At 39.8% G+C, this 26,342-nt stretch overlaps 2 protein-coding genes across 4 annotated transcripts in view; both read left to right on the top strand.

The window, feature by feature from the left end:
• Nucleotides 1–17,320, top strand: part of agbl4 (AGBL carboxypeptidase 4) — a 690,087-nt gene extending 672,767 nt beyond the window's left edge. The window contains exons 12-13 of the mRNA XM_048602285.1: nucleotides 394–493; nucleotides 16,798–17,320. Coding sequence (XP_048458242.1) covers nucleotides 394–493; nucleotides 16,798–16,933 — 236 coding nt within the window. The 3' untranslated portion in view covers nucleotides 16,934–17,320. The remainder of the gene's footprint in view (nucleotides 1–393; nucleotides 494–16,797) is intronic.
• A 7,784-nt stretch (nucleotides 17,321–25,104) lies between these two features.
• Nucleotides 25,105–26,342, top strand: part of spata6 (spermatogenesis associated 6) — a 102,224-nt gene continuing 100,986 nt past the window's right edge. For all 3 annotated transcript variants that reach the window (XM_048602326.1, XM_048602325.1, XM_048602323.1), the window contains exon 1: nucleotides 25,105–25,296. In XM_048602326.1, the coding sequence (XP_048458283.1) occupies nucleotides 25,249–25,296 (48 nt within the window). In that variant the 5' untranslated portion in view covers nucleotides 25,105–25,248. The remainder of the gene's footprint in view (nucleotides 25,297–26,342) is intronic.

Genomic DNA, 26,342 nt, shown 5'->3' with positions numbered 1-26,342 from the left:
CATTGGTAATCATTTTCATGTTCTATTTATGCTTTAGTTAAAAATCTTGATCAAATATTTAGGAATCCGCATTATCATTATATTTAAAGAAAAATTTCTTTAAACTTGGATTATTTTCACTTCCAGTAATATTTTTGTCATATTCAACCTGTATCTCATTTCAGATTTTAAAACTCATAGAACTCAGTAGATACCAGTTAGTTGTCCATACTAAAATTTCATCAAAGTTCTACTCATACCTATGTTTGGTGCCATGTTTGATTTGGAAAGGAATGGGAAAATAATATGTTTTGAAATGGTTGTAGGTTCAGTATCAATGCATTTATTTCTCTACATAGATACTTGTCTTTCTACACAGATAATTGTTTTAATTCTTTAACTACAAATCTATAGATATGAAACTTGGAAACAACTTGGCTCGAACATTCATGGATTACTACAAAACAAATAATGTGGCCAGTACAAAATCTTTAGCAACAGTAGCAACCTTCAGGTATGTATTCGTTATAACTGTTAAGAATGTGCTGGATGATAACACATTTCTATCAGTTTTGGGTACCTGACTAATGTCAGTATTGAGAGGTTATTATGATTGTAAAGAGAGACTGTACATATGTCAGTGATGAGGGAACCATCAAGTGGGAAAAATCTTGACCTCATCCTCAACAATGTATCTGTAGTAGATGCTTCTGTTTATGGCAGTATTGTTACAAGTGTCTACTGCACACTCTTTGTGGAGGTAACATCCTTACGATACCCTCCATTATGTTGTATGGCATTACCACCATGCCAAATGAGATGGATTTTAGCATATCTAGTAACTCTAACTTGAATATTCAGGAGATGCTGTGGACTATCATCAGCAGAAAAGTTAATATTCAACCAGAACCTGTAACCTCAACACTTAGCATGTCCTCATTTTACAGTTATCATGAAGCCGGAGGATAGACCTTAGTTCAATGAGGATTGTAGGAGGGCATGTCAGGTACAGCACCAAACACACCTAAAATTAAGCATCAACCTGGTGAAAGTAAAACACAGGACAGCTTGCATGCCAAACAGTGGAAGCAGCACAAAAAAGACAGAGCTAAACACTGCCACAAGCAATTTATGAAATCTCCAGTCCTGCCATATCAATCATGAATGGTGTTGTACAATTAAACAACTAACAAGAGGAGGAACTGCACAAATATCACCATCCTCAATGATAGGGAAGTCCAGCATATTAGTGTAAAAGACAAGGCTGAAGCATTTGCAACCATCTTCAGTCAGAACAACCAAGTAGATGGTTGTCTACTTGGTAGTCATCCTCTTCTGAGGTCCCCAGCATCTTCAGCCAGTTCAATTCAATTCACATGATATTAGGAAATGGCAAAGGCACTGGATACTGCAAAGGCTATAAGCCCTTGCAAAGTGTTCCAGTGCAGCTACAACACTGGCATCTACCCAACAAAGGGAAAATTGTCCAAGTACGTCCTGTCCCAAATGTTTAACTCAGAAAATTACCCGCCACCGTCAGTCTACTATTGATCATCAGCAAAACAATGGAAAGGGTCATCAAAGGTGCTATAAAGCGACACTTAGTCAATAGTAACCTGTTCATTGATACTTAGACTGGTTTCCACCAGGCCTACTCAGCTCCTGCCTCATTATAGGCATGGTCTAAACATGGACAAAAGAATTAAATCCCACAGGTGAGGTGATAATCAATGAGATCTGCCAAAACTGGAGTCATTGGGAATGGGGTTTTGGGAAGAACTCTCAGCCAGTTGGAGTGATATATAGCACAACAGACAATGGCAATGGCTGTTGAAGGTCAACCATCTCAAACCCAGGTCATGTTTATAGGAGTTCCTCAGGGTAGTGTCTAAGGCCCAAACTTGTTCTTATGCTTTACCACTGACTTGACTTCAATCATAAGGTCAAAAGTGGGGATGATTGCTGATATTTGTACAATGTCGAGTGGCATATGTTACTGCTGTGGTCTGAAGCACTCTGTGTCCAAGTACTGCAAGGTTGGGACAAGATTTAGATATGAGCTGGTAAGTTGCAAGTAATACTTGTGTCACACGAGTGCTAGGCACTGACCAACTCCAGCAAGAGAGAATCTAGCTGCAAGGATGGTGTCTTGTTACCACATAGCCTGCCATTACACACCCCCTGTTGTTAGTCACTAAAAGTCCCCATTAACAACTACTCACCCTCCCAGCCTGATTGTTAGCAACTCCTTTGTCTGTCCAACTGCCTTTCTCTCTCTTTGGGCTCTATCCTATTGTTTACTCTCTACCCCACCCACCTCCTTATTTTCTGCATATAAACTGACATTTTCCCAGCCACCATCAGTTCTGCGGAAGGGTCATTGGACCTGAAACGTTAACTCTGTTTTCTCCTTCACAGATGCTGCCAGACCTGCTGAGCTTTTCCAGCAACTTTGTTTTTGTTCCTGACTTACAGCATCCGCAGTTCTTTTGGTTTTTGTTTGGTGTCTTTTTATGTTGTGCTTTTTCAAAAAAAATGACTGAATTGAGAAAGATCTGTTTTAAAACCAGTGGATGAAAGAGTGGCTGCAGTTTTGAAAAGAAGGTAACCTGGCACCCATGACAAGCATTGTAAACAACTGTTGGAACAAGCAGTAATTGAAGTTGAGGTTGTCGGCAGTTTGGAGCTGAGGCGGTGTCAGCTGCAACTTTTGATTGCAACAAGATGCTGCATTGCTGTATGGACTAGTGACCAGTTATCAATGACAGAAACATTTTTGCCAGCCAATAACTGTGCCATTAGTTCTCAGGTACAGCTTGGAGCTGGGAACAAGTTACAAAGGGAGAGAGAGACAAGTGTTCAGTTCTTCCCCAGCTTAGGAGCAGTCTGTCTGTTTTCTACAGTATCTACAGTCAAAACTCACTGTCATCTCTCTTGCAACTGTTGTTGTAAGCTGAAAATTTTAACTAATAATTTGAAGATATTTTATAAGGGAACCAACCACCTTGTGTCTCTTACCAACCAGTGGAAGCATCTGGAGAAAGATGATTGAAGTAACATGCTGGCCATCATCTCATCATCATCTCAACAATGGTACCTGGGAACAATGACTATTGAACTGTCTTTCCCATTTTTCCCTCTGTTTATAGCCTATTTAACCCTATCTATTTCTCTATGTACAAGGGGGAGTTCAGAAGGCGTTTAGAGTTTTAATTAGTATTATATGCTGACAGTTTATAACTATTTTTCTATAGCTAGAAACTAATTACTAGAGATTCTTGTTCATGCGGAAACCTGGTCTATGATTTCTATCAATCTGGCTCTGAGTCAGGTAAATTGGGGAACTTTTCATACTTCACAAAATGTTTAACTTTTTTGATAACTCCAGGAAGAGAGAGGCTCAATTTCCAGTGTGCTACCTCAGTGAGTCATAACATAACATAACCATCTTCCCTTGACATTCAATGACATTACCATCAATGTTGCCCTACTTTTAACATTGTGAGGGCTACTATTAACCAGAAAATGTTCTGTGTCAGCCATTTAAATACTGTTGTTACAAGTGCAGGGCTAAGTCTTGAAATTATGCAGCAAGTAACTTATCTGCTGACTCACCAAAGCCTGCTCACCATCTACAAGATAAGGTCAAGGCTGTGACAATACATTCTCCATTTACCTGAATGAGTGCAGCTTCAACAACACTCGGGAAGCTTAAAGCAACCGAGGTTAAAGCGACCAGTTTCACCTGTTCCTCAAACCTCAGAGTTCTGAAGAAGAGTCACACCAAACCCGACCAATCCTAACCCTAACCCAGCATGCTTGATTGGCAATCAATCCGCTACTTTTGTCATTCACTTCCTTCATCACTAACACTCTGCTTCTACAAGATGTACTGCAGCAACTTACCAAGGCTATCTTGACAGCATCTTTCAAATCCACAGCCTCTAGAAGGACACAGGCAGCAAATGCATAGGAATATCTTATTTGAAACCATTGTTATGACTCTGATGGGAGGAATGCACTGGTAATCAAGCCCCACTACTCAATGAGCCATACCAGAAGTTTACATGTTTCATTTAACCACGAAAATGGTCAGTTTGTTTCTATTTATTACTGATATCCAGATCAAAAGAAACTATCACCAGGTTACTTCAATAAATTCAAAAGTAACTGCTTTATTGTAAACAAACATACTCCTATAATAAATGGCAAAACTGGTTAACAATGAAACTACTATGTGGAATTAAACTATGTCCCCTTAGTCTGAAACATATCCAATTACATGACAGGCAAATATGCAGAGATGATATGGATATTTAAAAATAGGCAAATGAGAAAATACCTCAGTGGACCAAGAATGAAAGCAAAATACTGCACATGCTGGAAATTTGAAATAAACTCCGATTTCTGAAGAAGAGTTTTACCAGAGTTGAAACATTCACTACTTCTCTCTCCACAGATGCTGCCTGACCTGCTGAGTTTCTCCAGCATTCTGCATTTGTTTCAGATTTGAGAAGCTGGCTGTTTCACATTGCTATATGCAGTAGCAACAGAAGTGGTATTTGCCACTCACAGGATGCTGTTGTCAAGCCAAAGTGACGTTCTGCTTATCACATGCAAAAAATGTGGTATACGAATTTCAGTGCCAGTGTGATACCAGGCATGTAGCGTATGTGTCCCAAAGACTGGATCTGAGGAACAACTTTTCACACAGAGGGTGATTCGTAGGTGGAATAAACTGCCAGATGAAGTGGTAGATGCAGGAACAGTTACAATATTTTAAAGACATTTGGACAGGTACTTAAATAGGAAAGGTTTAGAGGGATATGGGCCAAACGCAGACAAGTGGGACTAGTTTAGTTTGGAAAACTTGGTTGGCATGGACGAGTTGGATCGAAGGGTCTGTTTACATGTTGTATGACTCTATGGCTCTAATTCAAGGGCCTTGTATTTTGCAGAAAGGACACATACACACACTAAATCTACTGCAACTCTTATAGACTTATACAGTTAAAAGTCGGGCCTTGGATTGTGTTGTAGAACAGAGAGACCTAGGGATTCAGGTACATAAGTCTTTGAAATTTGCATCACTTATAGATAGGGTGGTTAGAAAAACATTTAGCATGCTTGCCTTCATTGTTGAGACCCTTGAGTATGGGAGTTGGGATGTTATGTTGAGGTTGTACAGGACATTGGTGAGGCCCCTTCTGGAGTCCTAGTCTCCCTGTTATAGGAAGGATATTATTAAGCTGGGGGTTCAGAAGAGATTTACCAGGATGTTGGCGGGAATGGAAGGTTTGAGTTACAAGGAGAGGCTGGATAGTCTGGGACTTCTTTCACTGGAGCATCAAAGCTTGAGAAGTGACCTTATAGAAGTTTAAAAAATCATGAGAGATATAGGTGTCTTTTCCCTACAGCAGGGGATTTCAAGACTAGGGGGCATATTTTTAAGGTGAGAGGAGAAGATTTAAAAAAGACATGAGGGGCAATTTTTTTGTACAGAGAGTGGTTCATGTATGGAGTGAACTTCCACAGGAAGTGGTGGATGTTGGTACAGTTTAAACAATGTTTAAAAGACATTTGGATAAGTACATGAGTAGGAAAGGTTTGGAGGGATATGGGCCAAGCGCAGGCAGGTGGGACAAGTTTAGTTTGGGTTTATGGTTGGCGTGTGGAATGCGCTGCTGGCAGTGGTAGTGGACTCAGATACTTTAGAGACTTTTAAACGACTCTTGGATAGGCACATGGAGGATAGTAAAATGTAGGGTATGCAGGGTAGATTGACCTTAGTAGGATAATAGGTTGGCACAACATCGTGGGCTGAAGGGCCTGTACTGTGCTGTACTGTTTTATGTTCCATGAACTGGTTGGACCAAAGGGTCTGTTTCCGTGCTGTATGGTTCTATGATTTCATGACTCTATAACTCAACAAAATCAGTGACAACCATTCACCAGTTCTTTTCTCAGGGCATTGCGCTGTCGATGAGAGTCAACCTACATAGTTTAAAATTTTAACAAAGCTTAGCTGCTACCTGTGAATCAGCATTAATAAGTATGTTGTCCGTGTCAATAGCTCTGTCAATCAGAATCCACATGCCAATGAATTAGCAATCCGCTTTCGTGCAGTATGAGTGTTGGTTTTCCCCATGATTTTGTATTCTTACAAAAATGTCCTGACGAGTGCTAGACAAAAGGCTTGACAAAAATGTGTATTTTTTCAGCAGTACTGAGGTTCAACACTACCAAACAAGTATATTTTTTTAATTTTGAGAAGAGCTGAATAAGGAAAATGATCAAAAGGTCAAATGTAATTGACACATTTCAGAAGACTCCAGCAGGACTGGAGCCATATAAAAGGGAATATAACAAAGGTCTGTAACTCACTCAGAGATAGTAAGAACTGCCGATGTTGGAGTCAGAGATAACACAGTGTGGAGCTGGAGAAACACAGCAGGCCAGGCAGCATCAGAGGAGCAGGAAAGCTGATGTTTCGGGTCAGGACCCTTCTTCAGAAAATGGGGAATGGGTCTGATTTTCTGAAGAAGGGTCCCAACCTGAAACGTCAGCTTTCCTGCTCCTCTGATGCTGCCTGGCCTTCTGTGTTCCTCCAGCTCCATACTGTGCTATAACAAAAGACTGTACTGATGCACTGAGGGTGACAAGGAATCTAAGTTCAAGCTGCTGGACCAATGGCAGTTGTGAAATCAATCAAAAATGAATAATATGGCCTTATTTCACATATCTGAGTGGTTTCAAGTGGTAAAAGATGAAATAAGGCATCTTGAAGAGATTAGCAGGCCCGAGAGCCAGACTTCCTATATCTGTTATTGTGCCACCAATCATATGTGAGGCATTGGTATATTTACCAAGCTATGAATAGTTGGCAGATGCCACCTTCTCAGAAGAAATTAATGAATGATAACAAATGCCAGCTTTTGCAAATCAATTCTTTGACAAAGAATGAGGGTTTAATTTCTTGCATTAGGTCAGATAACAATAGCTGCAGTGGTAAGTCAGAGAACTATGACAGTGTTTTGATACTAACTCAATGTCAAGAGCAACATTTAAATTCGTTTATAAAATATGAGCTCTTTCACAGAACTACTTCAGTGCAATACAATGACTGAACTATTCTGTTAAGTGTTTTGATGTTTCCTTTCATACGCTGTACCTGAAATAAAGAATTATCTGAGCATTTTGACTCACTGATGGAATAGACTATTATTTAAATTGAAATATAACCATGAGCCAATGTATTCATTTCAACAGAAGTTTTCATGATGGTGCCCATAAAACTAGTGTGAAGGGACTATGATTATCAACCATAATAGGTTGAAATCTCTAGTCCTTTTCCTGGAACATTGTGAGCTTAATATTCTCAATGCAATTGCTCAAAACTCATCCTTTTAGATCTTACAGGAACTCTCCACATTTTCTATTGCAGCCAAAGTTCAAACTTTAATTTCTCCTGACATTGGGAGCTTGCAAGAGGATGATGCAGAGTATCTGATATGTCATCAGCTCTTAAAGGGCTTAATTCCACAATTACAGGGAAGAAGCCTCATAAAGATTTGTGGCTGAAAAAGGGAACAGTTCTTTCTTCTGCCTTTCTCAATACTTTAAGGTTGCATGGGTAAAAGAAGTACCTGGAAAAAACAATAGCAAAGTAACGATGGAAGCAGCAAACAGAGTTTGCCTCCAAAGCAAGGTACAGATCAACTCCAAAGCACCCTGTTAGAAAGCTAGGGGGAGCTCTCCTGTTGCGTGGAGCAAGGGTGATTGCCTCTTTTGGCAGTTAAAGGAACCCTCCAAAGAAAAACAGCATACACCAGATCTAGCAGGTGGTGATGAACAGGATGAGTGCCTACAAGACCAGTGGCAACATCTTCACCTTTCTCTGGTGGTTGAGCTTAGAGAAGGTAAGGACATTTAACTGGGGAGGAATAATCATGTTGTAACCTGCCATTTTAACCCCTCTGCCAGATTAAGATATAACGGAAGGCCCTGCTGGCAATTCTGGCCTTTAAGCGGTTAACAAATAATGACTTAGGAGGCTTATTCCACCACAGCTGGTATTAATCCAGCTGTAACTAGGTTTGTTACCATGCAGCACGTACAACAGCTTGTCACCTCCAGGTGGGGAGAGGAGCTCGGTCAATGACATTCAGTGTCTAATTCAGGAACGAGACATCAGGAAGTGGGGTGGTGGGATAGTCCTGACAGCTACATGCCTGTCCTTACTGCCAAAACCCCAGAGCAACACTGCAAAATCCCTCCACCAAACGTCTGGCAAGCCATACAATCCTGGGCTGCCAGTGCCTCTCCCTCTGGCAGTTGCCACATCCTCCCTAGTGGCACTGCTGAACATAAAACCTGCTCGCCTCTAATTAGCTGTGGTTTATGCTAGGTGAGATTACTATCATCTTGATTGAATAACACCACGTTGTTTAACTGGCTTTGCTGAAATAAGGTAGGGTAGGTCTCTTACCATTTCTCCTTGTTTCAGTAAGGTTTCGCCCCAAGAGCAGATGTGGGAGAAAATAACATGCTAAAGACTTCTGCAGCTTTTTTTTACTTAAACATTTTATGTAGGTAGTGTCACAACTCCATCTGGACTTGTATTTCAAGGTACCTACAGGCAAAGGGGAGGTGGCAGCAGTGTAGTAAGCTCATTATACTAATAATCCAATGGCTCAGGCTAATGCTGTGGGATGCAGGTTCAAATTCCACCACAGTGTGGTGTAATTTAATTAATAAATCTGGAATATTCAGTTAGTTTTGGTATTAGTTGCCATGAAACTATCATCAGTTGTTGTAAAAACCCAGCTGGTTCACTAATATCATTTAGGGAAGGAAATCTTCAACCTCACCTGGACAGGCTTTTGTATGACTCCAGACTCAAAGCAATGTGGTTGACTCTTAACTGCCGTCTGCAAAGGCCTAGTAAGAATTATAGATGGGCAATAAATGCAGGCTTCACCAGCAATCCCCAAATCCCATGGAAGAATATCAAAAATATTGGCCCGAATAATCTGATCTGGGTTGACATCCCCATTTCTGACCCAGATCAGGCCTAAAGTTGCCCAGATACCTTTCGAGAACTTTCTGCCTGAACGCACAGGCCAGGAGCTGCCCCAGGCATTGCAGTGAGCAGTAACTCCCGTACTCCATGATCCAAATGTCTGAAAGCTACTTTGATTGCTACTGTTAGAAGGTAAGGATATGAAAGGTAGTTGAAAGGCCAGGTGGCAGATGGGTAGGGTAGTACGTTGCTAGGTGGGCTCGGAGTGTGGTGGTTGATGGTTGGGCAGGTGTAGAGTGACAAGTAAGGGGTTAGAGTAGGTCAGTTTGGGGTGGGCCCAGTCATGGGGTGCATTGTGGGAACTGGAGGGTGAAGTTGGGGGCTGTTAGCAGGGATTCTGTTAAGGAAGAGGATCGTGGGGACCAAAGGGAGGTTGAAGCTGGAGAGGGTCAGGTTTGTAGTTATCAGATATCCAAGGAGGACAGTTCAGGGGGCAGATTGGGGGTGGATGTTAAGCCTGGAGTGATCCCGGGGACTCAGTGACAAGGTGTGTTGGGTGTGCCAGGTGTCTGTGTGAGGCCAGAGGGTGTCATGTATCTGAAGTGGTCATGGAGGGTGTGATCGGATTGACCGTGGGAAGTCACCTCCAGAGATGGAGTGGGTAGTCAGCAGGATGGTAGTTGCCAAGAGTTAGAACAGTTTAGCTACAAATGAGAGCAGGCTTTAATCCCTCTAACTTTTCCTAGTTAACTCTAAAGTAGGTGAGTCGGAACGTTGTAAAGTCTCCAACTCTAAATCAGATCTGGATACATGATCAGAGGTTTCCAGATGTCAATCAATTACCCATTTGGAAGTTTCAACTTCCCAGTCAGTTCTCACTATCAAAAGATCTACTGCACAATGATTTGTTCAATTAACAATGCTGATTGGCGCCAATGTATGACAATCCAAAACCAGCCTTATTCATTTGACATGAAGGAAAACTTGATAGTCAATAACAACCAACTAACCAAAATCAATTCCTTATTTTATTTGATTTAAAATTCCACCTGATTTTTGACCCAAAAGATAACATAGGAGCATAAATAAGATCTGTAGCAAGTTCTATAAAGAAGTTTACCTAAATGTCTACAACAATATTTTGTTGTAGCAACCAAGGATTTGGATTCAAGTTTCAGTTATTTCATTAGAGATTAACTTAGTGAATCTTTTCCTCTAAGAATTTGGTGAGAATCTTCTTTTGTTTTCTCTCCAGATATTGGTCATTTTTGCTGAAATTATACACTGTATTCCATTGTACTCACTTGCCATTGAGAATTATCTATCAATAACAAATGTTTTATAAATTAGGTCTAAAGTGAAACATATTGCAATGGTAAATCATAGGATACAAAAATAAATCATGTGGATGAGGTTACTAAGTCAATAATCAGACTTTTCAGAGGTTGTTTGAAATTTTTACTTATAAATTCTAGGTGATGTTTTGTCAGTCATATTGCACAATTTCTCTAATAACTTAGTCATAGACAATTTCTATGAGAGGCTGCTACAAAATTCCTTTTCAATAGTTATGTTGTCAAATGCAGCATAATCAATATGTTGACTGAATCACCGTTTTGCAGTAGAGTACTTTGAATAATGATTTCAATGCTACTGATGTTTGCTGAACTTTCATATTATTTTAATGTGAGCTATTTTCTACATCATTCTTATCTGACACTTTTTAATATGGTTTTAAAATTATGTTTATGTCTGTTGAATAAACCTTTCTACAAAAAGTAAGGGTGCCTGGAAAATCTTGTACCAGGTAGTGAAACTCAAAACAGAATTATGAACTGATTCAGTTGAAGTTATTATTTTAAAAGGTACCTGTGAATTTATAATTGTCTTAATAATTTAAAGTAGATGTATGTCAGAATTTTACAAATAGATTCGATAGGATAGACACAGAATTCCAGTGGTTGGAAATCCAAAACTATGCCATAGATATATAATAGTTACAAATAAATCCAACAAGGAATTCAGGAGAAACTTCTTTATCCAGAGAAAGATTAGAATGCAAAAATCATTGCCACAAGAACAGGATGTTATATAAGGTTATTCTGATAGAGTTAGATGAAGAGGGGTCAAGCATAAAACCAGCAGAGATCTGTTAGGCTGAATGCTCTGCCTCTGTGCTGTACATTTTATATAATTTTGTATGATTCTATGTGGTAAAAGGCTACTGACTCTAACTAATCATAGTGCCATTTCTTTAGAAAAGTTACAAGACATATAATTTGCTAAATCGAAGTTGAACCTGAAGGTGACTCTTGGAAAGGTATCTGACAATGAGAAAAGTTCTTGAGGTTCTTGTATTTCATTGAAAACTATGTGAGAATTACTATTCTATTATTAGGGAACATAATTTCTTATTTATGCTATCTGAATTATGGTTCCCAACCCAACAAATTTCTGGTCTAAACTGTGCCTCTAGATTAAGTGGAAGCCACATGTTTGGAAATGACAATGGAGAGAAATGACTTCCTTGTAACTCCTTTCGTGAAATGCATTTAGCAGAAGGTCACTGAAGAATGGTGCTGGACGTAAGACAACGTACATAGGAGGAGGGAAAAAGCAAACTATTAGATAAATCATCCACTGACATCCAGATTGTGCTCACAGTGCAGCCTTAAATTCTTGGCTGTTAATGAGAGTTGTCTGGGGCCAGGCAAGATGCATTTTGACATACCAATATCAAGACAATATCAATAGCACCATAAGAATTGTCCCAACCAATATTTTAGAAAAGTCCCTGGTATATGATAACCCATCCACCTGTATGATTTCATATCTAGAACATAGAACATAGAACATAGAACATTACAGCGCAGTACAGGCCCTTTGGCCCTCGATGTTGCGCCAACCTGTGAAACCAATCTGAAGCCCATCTAACCTAAACTATTCCATTATCATCCATATGTTTATCCAATGACCATTTAAATGCCCTTAAAGTGGGCGAGTCTACTATTTTTGCAGGCAGGGCATTCCACGTCCTTACTAATCTCTGAGTAAAGAACCTACCTCTGACATCTGTCCTATATCTATCACCCCTCAATTTAAAGCTATGTCCCCTCGTGCTAGCCATCACCATCCGAGGAAAAAGGCTCCCACTGTCCACCCTATCTAATCCTCTGATCATCTTGTATGTCTCTATCAAGTCACCTCTTAACCTTCTTCTCTCTAACGAAAACAGCCTCAAGACCCTCAGCCTTTCCTCATAAGACCTTCCCTCCATACCAGGCAACATCCTGGTAAATCTCCTCTGCACCCTTTCCAATGCTTCCACATCCTTCCTATAATGCGGTGACCAGAACTGTACGCAATACTCCAAGTGCGGCCGCACCAGAGTTTTGTACAGCTGCAACATGACCTCATGGCTCCGAAACTCAATCCCTCTACCAATAAAACCTAGCATACTGTACGCCTTCTTAACAACGCTATCAACCTGGGTGGCAACTTTCAGTGATCTATGCACATGGACACCGAGATCTTTCTGCTCATCCACACTACCAAGAATCTTACCATTAGCCCAGTACTCTGTATTCCTGTTACTCCTTCCAAAGTGAATCACCTCACACTTTTCCGCATTAAACTCCATTTGCCACCTCTCAGCCCAGCTCTGCAGCTTATCTATGTCCCTCTGTAACCTGCAACATCCTTCCGCACTATCCACAACTCCACCGACTTTGGTGTCATCCGCAAATTTACTAACCCATCCTTCTACGTCCTCATCCAGGTCATTTATAAAAATGACAAACAGCAGTGGCCCCAAAACAGATCCTTGAGGTACACCACTAGTAACTGAACTCCAGGATGAACATTTCCCATCAACCACCACCCTCTGTCTTCTTACAGCTAGCCAATTTCTGATCCAAACCGCTAAATCACCCTCAATCCCATGCCTCCGTATTTTCTGCAATAGCCTACCATGGAGAATCTTATCAAACGCTTTACTGAAATCCAAATACACCACATCAACCGCTTTACCCTCATCCACCTGTTTGGTCACCTTCTCGAAGAACTCAATAAGGTTTGTGAGGCACGACCTATCCTTCACAAAACCGTGTTGACTATCCCTCATCAAATTATTCCTTTCTAGATGATTATAAATCCTATCTCTTATAATCCTTTCCAACACTTTACCCACAACCGAAGTAAGGCTCACTGGTCTATAATTACCAGGGTTGTCTCTACTCCCCTTCTTGAACAAGGGGACAACATTTGCTAGTCTCCAGTCTTCTGGCACTATTCCTGAAGACAATGACGACATAAAGATCAAAGCCAAAGGCTCTGCAATCTCCTCTCTAGCTTCCCAGAGAATCCTAGGATAAATCCCATCCGGCCCAGGGGACTTATCTATTTTCACACCTTCCAGAATTGCTAACACCTCCTCCTTATGAACCTCAATCCCGTCTAGTCTAATAGACTGTATCTCAGTATTCTCCTCGACTACATTGTCTTTTTCCTGCGTGAATACTGACAAAAAATATTCATTTAGCACCTCTCCTATCTCTTCGGACTCCACGCACAACTTCCCACTACTGTCCTTGACCGGCCCCAATCTTACTCTAGTTATTCTTTTATTCCTGACATACCTATAGAAAGCTTTAGGGTTTTCCTTCATCCTACCTGCTAAAGACTTCTCATGTCCCCTCCTGGCTCTTCTTAGCTCTCTCTTTAGGTCCTTCCTGGCTAACTTGTAACTCTCAAGCGCCCTAACTAAGCCTTCACGCCTCATCTCTACATAAGCCTCCTTCTTCCTCTTGACAAGAGATTCAACTTCTTTAGTAAACCACGGTTCCCTCCCTCGACCACTTCCTCCCTGCCTGGCAGGTACATACTTCTCAAGGACACGCAGTAGCTGTTCCTTGAACAAGCTCCACATTTCAATTGTGCCCAGCCCCTGCAGTTTCCTTCTCCATCCTATGCATCCTAAATCTTGCCTCATCACCTCATAATTGCCTTTCCCCCAGCTATAACTCTTGCCCTGCGTTATATACCGATCCCTTTCCATCGCTAAAGTAAACGGAACCGAATTGTGGTCACTATCACCAAAGTGCTCACCTACCTCCAAATCTAACACCTGGCCTGGTTCATTACCCAGTACCAAATCCAATGTGGCCTCGCCTCTTGTTGGCCTATCTACATACTGTGTCAGGAAACCGTCCTGCACACATTGGACAAAAACTGATCCATCTGAAGTACTCGAACTATAGCGTTTCCAGTCAATATTTGGAAAGTTAAAGTCCCCCATAACAACTACCCTGTTACTTTCACTACTATCCAGAATCATCTTTGCAATCTTTTCCTCTGCATCTCTGGAACTTTTCGGGGGCCTATAGAAAACTCCCAACAGGGTGACCTCTCCTTTCCTGGTTCTAACCTCAGCCCATACTACCTCAGTAGACGAGTTGTCATCAAACGTCCTTTCTGCCACCATAATACTGTCCTTGACTAACAATGCCACACCTCCCCCTCTTTTACCACCTTCCCTGATCTTACTGAAACATCTAAACCCCGGAACCATTCCTGTCCCTGCTCTATCCATGTCTCCAAAATGGCCACAACATCGAAGTCCCAGGTACCAACTCATGCTGCAAGTTCACCCACCTTATTCCGGATGCTCCTGGCATTGAAGTAGACACACTTCAAACCACCTTCCTGCCTGCCGGGTACACTCCTGCGACCTTGAAACCTTATTTATGACCTCACTACTCTCAACCTCCTGTACACTGGAGCTACAATTCAGGTTCCCACCCCTCTGTTGAATTAGTTTAAACCCTCCCGAAGAGCATTAGCAAATTTTCCCCCCAGGATATTGGTACCCCTCTGGTTCAGGTGTAGACCATCCCGTTTGTAGAGGTCCCACCTACCCCAGAATGAGCCCCAATTATCCAGGTATCTGAATCCCTCTCTCCTGCACCATCCCTGTAGCCACGTGTTCAACTGCTCTCTCTCCCTATTCCTTGCCTCGCTAGCACGTGGCACGGGTAACAAACCAGAGATAACAACTCTGTTTGTTCTAGCTCTAAGCTTCCACCCTAGCTCCTTGAATTTCTGCCTTACGTCCCCATCCCTTTTCCTACCTATGTCGTTGGTGCCTATGTGGACCACGACTTGGGGCTGCTCCCCCTCCCCCTTAAGGATCCCGAAAACACGATCCGAGACATCACGGATCCTGGCACCTGGGAGGCAACACACCAACCGCGAGTCTCTCTCGTTCCCACAGAATCTCCTATCTGTCCCCCTAACTATGGAGTCCCCAATGACTAATGCTCTCCTCCTCTCCCCCCTTCCCTTCTGAGCAACAGGGACAGACTCTGTGCCAGAGACCTGTACCCCATGGCTTACCCCTGGTAGGTCGTCCCCCCCAACAGTATCTAAAACGGTATACTTGTTTTTGAGGGGAATGGCCACAGGGGATCCCTGCACTGTCTGCCTGTTCCCTTTCCGTCTCCTGCCTGTAACCCATCTACTTTTTTCCTGTACCTGAGGTGTGACTACCTCCCCGTAACTCCTCTCAATTACCCCCTCAGCCTCCCGAATGATCCGAAGTTCATCGAGCTCCAGCTCCAGCTCCAGTTCCCTAACACGGATTCCGAGGAGCTGGAGTTGGGTGCACTTCCCGCAGATGAAGTCAATGGGGACACTAGTGGTGACCCTTACCTCCCACATTCTACAGGAGAAGCATACAACTGCCCTAACATCCATTCCCACTGTTCTGAATTCCCAAACAGACAAATTTAAAAAAAATACTAGTAGCCTTACCAAATCAGCACTCAGAACCTTTTTTTTTGGTTAGAGGAGGAGGATGGGTGGGAGACACTACCTAGGTAGTGTTTTGGGTAAAGCAACCGCCCAAATATATTACCTCGCTTACTCCAAAAATGGAGTCACGCGAGGTAAGACTTTTATAATCGAAAAGCTCACCTTCCCAGGCTGCCCTCATGCTTCCTCCTGGACTCCCGCCGCTGAAACAATATCTAGCTAATTTTCAGTGGTGCATGACAATCAAAAGGGAAATAAGAAATTTTATAACAACACAACATTGGTAAAGGAAATGGTAAATGAGAAAAATTGGCACTTTTAATGAGCAACAGTTACTTTGTTTATCCCTTTTCAGAAATCAGCTTGGAAGTGTGATTTTTTTAGTGACACAAATTTCTTTTGGCTACTCTCAATGACATTTTATGATCAGATTGGGTAAGATCATCTTATAACAGTACAACACATTTTCTATCCCCCTGTACTACAATATTTTAAGGATTTACACTACAGTTATTATTTTTTTCTGTGCTGCATCTAATTGGCTTTAGCACAATTCACCTTTTCGATTCAAGGTTATGACTTCACTACTTTCCACTACCACAATCATTCCAATTCCTAATCTTACTGCAGCTAGTTCTTGTTCAATTCCCAAACTTCAACTTACAGTGTATCCTGGTTTGTGACTACCACATACATACAGTTTCAATTAACCAAAATTTGTAATGATCAGGACAAAGTTTTGAGCCTAAAGTATCAATTGTACAAATTATTTGACTACATTGCAAAATGTAAGTTTCTGTGTGATCTAGTTGAGGTTTTAGTGTATATGATGTGAAGTGTCTTTCCAGTATGTCTGCCTGTCTACTTAATAGTTAACTGCGCGATGGAACTCATTGATCTCTAAGGAAGTGTCATCAGCCTTAAAAGTAAGTTTCTTTTGTGATTGATACAATTCTAACTCTTCTTATAACTTATGCCTTTTGCAGCCGAGAAAAATCACCTGGCCTCAGACACACAAACCATCAAAGCAATGAAAACAGCTCAGAAAACAGCAAGACAACAGTCACTGGAACCCGGACACAAGAAATAAATCGAAAAGATTTTCGCTCCCAGGCATCATAACAATCTTTTAAACAGCTGTGAAAAAGGCATAATGTGGTAAAGCAGTCCAGATATATCATCAGAAGAGAAGAAATATTTATGTGATCATATTCACTTCCAACTTAAATCTTAATACCTGTGGTTATCAGCATCTTCTTAAAGCTCAAAGGTTTATGTATTGCAGATTTGAAAGTTTGTAGGTTAAATGCAGTAAGTATTTAAAAGAGAGAATCTTTGGGCTGCAGTGAATTTCAATCTGCACAAGTGCCTCTCATCTCTGCATTTCTGTAAAAAGGAAAGTTGAACGATAGCTAACGCATGGAATTAACCTTCCCATGACATGGATTAATATGCAATAGATGAAAGTGTTTGCCTAAATTACCATATTTAAATTGTTTCCATGGTTAAAATTTTAATTTTTAAAACATTTTTGAAAAAAATTTATTCTGATACAAAGCTTCACAGTAGCTTTTGTTAAACTCTTCTGCACATTTTATGTTGCTTTTGACATAAAAGTTCTATAAACCATTTGTACAGTTAAACATTTTGAAATAAAGTCTGGCAATGACTTCTTTCTTTTTTAATCCCTCTTTGTAGATTATTTTCTCTCAATAACAGCTCTAAGGCTGAAAATTGTTGACCTTCATTTTGGCAAAGTATTCAAGTACTGGAGTAAGCAGGCAAATACATATTTTCAAACTTTATACCTATCACTCTCACTTATGTGGCAAAAGAATAGTATTCATCTTTAGGTTCCTTTATATTTCCTTCCACATGAGAGACAGATCCTCTACTGTCAGACATATGCTTTTGAACTCAAAGTCCAGTGCCAACTGACTGGTTTACTTTTTTCACTCGGAGGAAATGCCTTGCCTCCACAAATAGTCCAGATGAACTGCTGAACTAAGCCTCCAGGAAATATGGGTGATAAACCTACCTTTATTATGCATAATGCAGTCCTTTGAACGAATTAACATGTTGCATAATAAATTACCCTCTAATGTGAAATTTAGAATTATAAGATTCAATATTTCTTTCCTTCATGTTCTATGAAACTCATTTGCATGCCTTTATTGAGTTAATTTTGAGAAATTGTCTGCATCAAGCACCATATGATAGTAGGGGACTTCACAATAGAGATAGAAGATTTGTCCCACGCATCAATACCGTACTTTATGTAAATCTATTAGAGGAGTATTACTATGAGTTCACATTGAACGTAGGCATCTTAACTTCATGGCTACAGCAAGCATAGCTGTGGAAGAAATCAGTAATTAATGCAATAGGTAAAATCCACTAACTAAGAAAATAATAGATTAACTTTTAAGAAGGTCATGAGTTTGATTCTAAGGGTTATCATTCAAGCCATTGAGGATTCATGTTGTACCAATGTGGTGTCATCCTGGGGGAAAGATCTATTAATCACAACATATCTTGCTTGCTTGAAATCCCTTACTTGTATAGCATTTAAAGTGAGGTATTGACAGAATGGTGGTGAAATTTGTGGACTCCTAAGGCAGTTTATTTTGCATGATTAAAAAAAAATGATTTTCTGTTTTCAGTGTAATTCCATTTGCTGATGATTGGTTCTATCGCACAAATTCCATGCTGTAAATGTAGTACTCTTTCTATTATAATGTGGCCAATTTTAACTTGGGCTGCCTGGCAGGAAATTGGTGGTAATGGCCATTAATGCCCTTGTTACCTGAGTCCTGCTCTCGGCTTGACCACCACCATTTTATCAGGGACCTATAGAATAAGGCAGGAAGTCCATTAAAGTATGAAAATTAGTGCCCTTTTTCAATCATAGAACTTTAATGCAGTTTCCATGTACGAATGAACAGACATGTGCAATGTTTCTTCTGCCCACTTGAGTTGGGTGATGAGTGGCCTAATCAGCAGCTGGCCCTGGAGGTCACTCACAAAACAGTTCAGAAATTGTATTATTTTCCTTTCCATGAGGCTAAAATGAGCAGGAATACATTTCCTTGGCTGACAAACAAAAAATGTTATTGGTGCTGCTACCAAATCATCCAAGGCCAGTCTGGAATACATCTGTCTCAAATGCTTGTCAATCAGATCAATGTTGCAGTGGACTGATTTTCCCATCCACCTGAACTGGCAAACTGCAATGGGACTCCTATGTTTCATGCCTGCAACTCCATGGCAGAACATAAGTATGAGCAAGATCACAAAATGACTCAACCTGCTTCCACACTGTAGGGATTCTATGATTCCAGGCAAGAATTGTTGAACTGCAATCTTGACCCATTGCCTTCCTGCTTCTTAGTGCAGTTAAAATTGGTGCCAATCAGTCAATTAATAGGATAGCTTACTTAAATGTGTGTTCTGGATCTATCATGCTGAACAGAGCATGTGGGATGAAATTCTGGCAGATTTATGGATATATTGCAATAGAATGCTTGAAATTGAATCCTATTTTAAATTTCTGCACCTGGAGACATCCTCCCCAGACCATTTTCATCACCTCAGTTTATTGCAAACAAGAAAATCCAACACTTTTGCAGTGGTTTATCTAATTCAAATAACTGAGGATGTTGTGAACCGAAAACTCTCAGTAAATATGAATTTTGGACATATTTGTATACATAGTTTGTTATGCTGAAATGATTAGAAATGTGGGATGATAGGTATTGTAAACAACTCTGTGGAATTTAACCTGAATTACAGTTATTTCCTTTCTTTTATGCTTGATGAGTTTTGAGAAAACAACTTGTCGTACCAAAAATGGCATTAAAATGTATTTCAAGATCAATATTTACAAAACAATCAACATCCTTTTTAGTATATTTCTAAGTCATCTGCTATGAATGCAATTAGAAAGGAAACAATAGAAAATGAATTCAGTTGCTTGGATTCTGGAAGTTATTTCATTATACCACATGATGTATTATTGTGAAGGTAAGCTGACTCCTAAATATGATTGTCAAACTGTTTGCACACTAAAAAAGCAAACCTTAATTTACGTTTAACTGGAGATTATGATTCTTAACAAAATACATGAATTCCCTCAGACCAGCCCAAAGACATTTAAGATTACAGGAAGGAAACATATATTTTAAAAATCTCTGTATGGTTCATATTTTAACATAGCAGTTTCCTCTAATGAATCAGCTATGATCTTATTTAGATTTGAAGGTTTAGACTTGGAAATATGATTTTTTAAAATGGATATAGACAGAAAATTTGTCTCATTTAGGTGTTCATAGATATATTTGCTTATTCAAACTGCAGTGTATCCTCAAAAAATTCCAGCATTTGCAGGGTCTCTGTGCACCTTTCGCTTCACAAGGTTATAATTAATGTAACATTTATATTCAATACATTGAACCCTTACACTATTGACTGTGTACAGATTGTTGCAGTAGGATGTAGGAGATTTTTTTGGCCTCTTTATTGTATTTGCAATTTTTTTGGAATGATAAAACCATTTCTTGTAACCAAGTAGGCAATACCATTAAAAGGATACATGGAGAAAATCATTCACTGTTTAAATGTCATTGCTATACTATTTGGACCTTTACGCTTGCAAGTATTTTATTCTAAATGCAGTAAGCTTTTGAAACAAAATTGCAAAGTGAAATACCAACACAAAATCTTGAAAAATGTACGCTGTTTTCATTGTTTGCAAGTAAAATTTTGTATGTGCATGATTAATGTTACTGTCTAGTTCACAATATATCTGTTTGTTCTAATTTCAACAAATGAATAGAATTTTAATAAAAGCATGTTTATTTGATAAGATTCTGTGCTGCTTAATTACTAAAGAATACATTGTACAAAGCCTGATGATATATGAATTTTGGATTATCACTGTTTTCTGTATTAGATCTAAAGCCACAGGGAAAAACACTGCAATTGCCATTTGACAGTCATTGTACGTATCTTGAGGTTCCTTGGGGAATATTTAATTGTATTGTAAACTGACTACTAAGATATATGCATTAACATATCTTAAAGTGTAAAAGATACAAAGCATGATATTTTAGAAGTTCAATATATTGAAATAATATAACTTTTCACGTTGCTGTTTAAGTAAAATGTCTATCAGCCTGTTTGCACAACAGATCATTTATATTTAAATTCAGTTATGCTGTTCTGAATTAATTAATTTCCTGAGAGTTATGGCTTATAGGTGCAACAGTTGTCATGAATGGGATTACTGCTTGTTCAGCAATATGGTCAAAGAGGAAAATGCACAATTTCTCAAAACAATTAATATCGCAAAATTTTTAATTGCATAAATGGACTTAATAATCACCATGGCCCATGAACAAGATATTGCTCCCTTCTGGGTCTAATTATAAAGACTAAGTACCTCATTGAACAAAATGGTTTTAGAGGCTGATATACCAGAGTAAAACATTATTCTGTTTTTGACTCATTAGCTTCAACAAAAATGGCACAATCTATAAATCTGTGTACATTTGGTGGTGTGGTGTCATTTATGCATGCATTTTTTAAATAAACAAAATCTTCAAAAATGAACTTTTTAATGCATTAACATGGTTAAAAAACATTTTTTTGGCTAGATAGTTTTCACTTTTATTTCTATATTACTCTTGAAGGTTAGTTATTATTACTGCAATTAAAAGTCACCATTTACAAGGTGTTCAATCTTAATATAATACATTTTTTAAAAATTCAAATGCATGCCAGCTTCAATAATCTAATCAACTTTTGATTTGTGATTGGACATTCTGAAAAAGATAACACCACATTTTCTGTCGTTAACTATATTTCCCATCAAATAATCCTAATATGTATTCATAAGGCAAATATTTCCCTTTGGTGCAATTTCATAAAGACAGCTTGCAACAGAGCAAAGGGATTTTTGCCTAAGGCTGTTTTGAGTTGGTGTGTTCATGAAAATTTTTATGAGCCATATTAAAACAACTAGCATTAATAAAATGTTAGTGTAGATGGGAGATGAGTGTCAGGACCAGTTGCACTAGAATTCATGATTTGAGCCCTGATGAAAAATGAGAAGTAAATAGAGAGACAGAATTTAAGATGAATTGGGATGATTTTCCTTGCTGAATCTGGGATCAAAATGTTATATTAATACAAGTGAAATAAATTTTAATTACCAATACAAAACTACTGAGCCACTAGTCAATAACAAATATATGATCTAACTTGCCAAAATCAAGCATTAGAGACCCTGAGAGTGCATGAAATTGTAGCTCTAAGGAGTATTTTTATGGTAACAATATTGAGGTTCGTATATGGTGGCTGGGGTGGCAGGGGAAGATAGCATATACTTCCTTCTTTGTTGTTTTTTTTCTGTTGATAGTGGTTTAATCTCTAGAACAGAATATTGATGGTTTAAGTTTAATAATCTAGGCTAATTCTCCAGCACATTGTTGAGAGACAGCCACATTGTTAGAAGTGCTACGCTTTCTTTGAATGTGCTATTAAATCATATTATGTGACATCTGTTTGTGTGTTCTGGGGGCTTGGTTTAACACCACATCCAAAGGAATATGATGTAGTTAATTCAAACATGAATATCTCAACACCAACAGAAATAGATTAACCAGTCATTCACCTCATTACTGCCTTTGGTTCTTTGTGTGGACAAAATAGCTGCCCTCCTTGTTCACATTAGTCACTGAACTTCAAAATAATTATGTGATATGTTTTCAGGCATTTGTGAATGATAAAATAACCAAATAAATACATGTCTTATTTCCTGTTATACTTTACTGGAGCAAGCATGACACTGAGTCAGTGAAAAATTGAACAATGACACATTCACAAGAAGTGGCATCATTCTTAAAAGCAAAAAACACTAAAACCTCCTGTTGCTTTCTGATGAAATGCAGGGCAAATATGTATCAAACAAGACACAACAGAATCCCAGCTCCAAAAAGATAAAGCATCTTACAGTTTTTATTTTTGATTACTTTTTTTTTAAAGTGCTTACCTTTTCACATAACTTTAATACAGACCCATTTAACTTTGATTGCTGTTGCAGGGCATAGATACTATTGTGATTGAGTTTTACCCCAACTAAGTTCAATTTGTTAATCATGCACAAATCTATGTAGGTTATATTCGTGATCCCCAGTTTATGTATAACCTATCTGCGTTGTTTTTTGCACAACGTATAATTCATAGCACATTCACGATTATTTAGTAAATATTAGGAAATGTTTAGGTCACATGGGCCTGTTTCCACACTGTAGGGATTCCATGATCTATGTAATGCTGGATATGGTGTTCTGAGATTTGCAAGCTTGGGCTGGTTCAGCACAATCAGCATGGTGCCTACTGTGGATATTAAACATGAAGATAGAAACATAGATGATAGGATCAAAGTAGGCCATTTGACCCTTTGAGCCTGCTCTGCCATTCTATATGATAATGGCTGCTAATCCGACAAAATACCCTAATCCCGCCCTCCCTTCCATACCCCTTTAGACAATAGCTATAATCTACCTCCTTCTTGAAACACGATATGTTGGCCACAACCACTTTCTGTAGTAGTAAATTTTACAGCTCACCACTCTCTAGGTGAAGAAGTTTCTCTTCATCTTTCCTAAAAGGTTTATCCCTTATCCTTAAACTATGACCCCGAATTCTAGACTCCCCCGCCATCAGGAACATTCTTCCTGCATTTAACTTGCTTAGTCCTGTTAGAATTTTATAGGTTTCTATGAGATACTCCCTCATTCTTCTAAACTCCAGTGAATACAATCCTAACCAACTCAATTTCTCCTTATATGTCAGCCCTACCATCCCAGAAATTAATTTAATAAACCTTTGCTGCACTCTCTCTATAGCAAGAACATCTTTCCTCAGGTACCGAAAACAAAAGTGCACATGATATTTCAGGTGTGGCCTCATCAATACCCTGTATAATTGCAGCAAGATATCCTTGTTCCGATGCTTGAATCTTCTCACTATGAAGCCTAACATATAGTTTGCCTTCTTTACCACCTGCTGCATCTGCATGCTTACTTTCAGCAACTGGTGCACGAGGACAGCCAGGTCTTGTCGAATATACCCCTCTCTCAACTGACAGACATTTCTGTTTATGCTGCCAAGATGGATAACCTCACATTTATGCATGTTATACTGTATTTGTCATACATTTGCCCACTCACTCAGCCTGTCCAAATCACATTTCCACCCAGCTTTGAAGGGATGAGCTCTTTCATATAGTTTGCCAACATTTTAGAGCAAGTGTTAACAATAACAGATAATAATTATCTTTAAAAATATTACTTCAACCATTTCAGGTTATTTTGAAAATTGTATTACATATTTCCCCCAAAATCTTTTTGCACTTTGTAATTTTTTTTATTCATTCACGAGATGAGGGCATCGCTGGCTAGGCAGCATTTATTGCCCATTCCTATTTGCCCAGAGGGCAGTTAAGAGTCAACCATATTGCTGTGGGTCTGGAGTCACATGTGGGCCAGACAGGTAAGGATGGCAGTTTCCTTCCCTAAAGGACATTAGTGAACCTGATGGCTTTTTCCAACAATTGACAATTGATTCAGGTTGTCATTAGATTCCTAATTCCAGACATTTACTGAATTCAAATTGCAGCATCTGCCATGGCAGGATTCTAACCTGGGTCCCCAGAATGTTACCTGGGGTTCTGGATTAACAGTCCAGCGATAATACCACTAGGCCATTGCCTCCTCCAATAATTTTGTAATTATTTCACACATACAGTTTGATTTAAAATGTTTTAATACTTGTTTCTTATGCATTGCTTTTGCCTCAAATTTGAGGCTTTATCGATATACAATCTTTATTCCAGTCACCAGGCTTGAAATGTCAACTATTTTCTTTCCACAGATGCTGCTAGACCTGCTGAGTTTTTCCAGCAATTTCTGTTTGTGTGTCTGTGTGTGTTTCAGATCTCCAGGGTCCGCAGTTCTTTGATTTATCTCTGTCTTTGATGCATGGGGGTTATTGTTGAATTGTGAGAAGTCACAGGCCTGAAGCTCGAACTCTGTTCTTTCCCTCCCATTGGCGCTGCCAGACCTGCTGTGTATTTCAGGCGATGTAGGCACACATACATTAAACAAAAATTACTTGTGATTCCATCTGTGTCAGCGCCCTGAACGAGAATGCGGTCTTGACAACAGGCCAACCATTGGCCTCCAGCTACAATTGTGCATCACTTCCTTTATGTGGCGTCAGCTTGTGCTCCGCCGCCATGACAACGGCGTAACATCGACATTCCACTGCTCGCTGTTTCCAAGCTGTTTGAATCGTTGGCTCGAGCTGCGCCCGCACCAGACTTTAAACCTGGATGTAGCGTGAACCCCTTTGTTTGTTTCCACCTGGCAAAAATGCCGAAAAAGGTTCTGAGACTAACAGTGCACCTGAAAATCCAGGCGGTGGGTTCTCTTACCGTTGGCGGTCGGGGTTTGAGCGACTGGGCGGCGGTTGGAGGCGGCGGTTGGGCGCAACAGCCGCCGGCAGATTTGATTGACATGCGGCCGGCCAATAGAAGTCGGCGAGGCGGCCATCCTTTGTGGGGATTTGTAGGAATTCGTCCGGTTTCTCCAATGAGAATGGGGGCGGGGCAAAGCTGTCACCAAACAGCAACAACTACATCAGGCAATGTTCCCCCCCAACTTGGTTCCAACTTTGAGACAGTAAGAACTGCAGATGCTGCAGTCAGAGACTATACAGTGTGGAGATGGAGGAAAAATGAAGGGACCCGACCCAAAACGTCCTCTTTCCTGCTCCTCTGATGTTGCCTGGGCTTCTGTGTTCCTCCAGCTCCACACTGTGCTGTCTTTGGTTCCAACTTTGTCTGATTTCACTCTCTTGCTCTCCCATAATGAATACGTTATTACATGTTCAGCCTTTCAGTTGTAACTTGTTTTCTTTCCTAGAATCTATGGACATTGCTTGTCTGAAGGGAAGGCTTGTTCTGAGGAAGGGTCACCGGACCCGAAACGTTAACTGTTTTCTCCTCCACAGTTGCTGCCAGACCTGCTGAGCTTTTCCAGCAACTTTGTTTTGGTTGCTTGTCTGAAGGTGTTTGAACTCTGAGGGCTAATGATTAAAAATGTTAAGAACTATGAGTGGGGCTGGGCTTGGCTAGGTGATGTGGAAAATCAGACGACTTAGGGGTCCAGCTCCGCAAATATTAAAGACTACTCTTTAAATGTACTTTGGGACAGTGAAATGAGTCCCTGGAAAACAAGCCCAACTTTTGTTTTCTTAATACTGAAGTATCTCACCCCGGAACCATTCTCGTAAAGTCTTTTTTTTCTGCACACTCTCCGGTGCACTCGCAGCTTTCTTATAGTGTGGTGCAATTCCGTGTACAATTCTGCAGATGAGGTCGGACCAGTGTCCTTAAAAGTTTATCATAACCTCCCTGCTCAAGGACTTTGTGAGTCTATTTATGAAATCCAACATACAGTATACT

The sequence above is a fragment of the Rhincodon typus genome, chromosome 10 (assembly GCF_021869965.1).
Source record: "Rhincodon typus isolate 14 chromosome 10, sRhiTyp1.1, whole genome shotgun sequence".
Lineage (NCBI taxonomy): Eukaryota > Metazoa > Chordata > Chondrichthyes > Orectolobiformes > Rhincodontidae > Rhincodon > Rhincodon typus.
The sequence above is the reverse complement of the archived record's forward strand: the minus strand, read 5'-3'. Positions and strand labels throughout refer to the sequence as shown.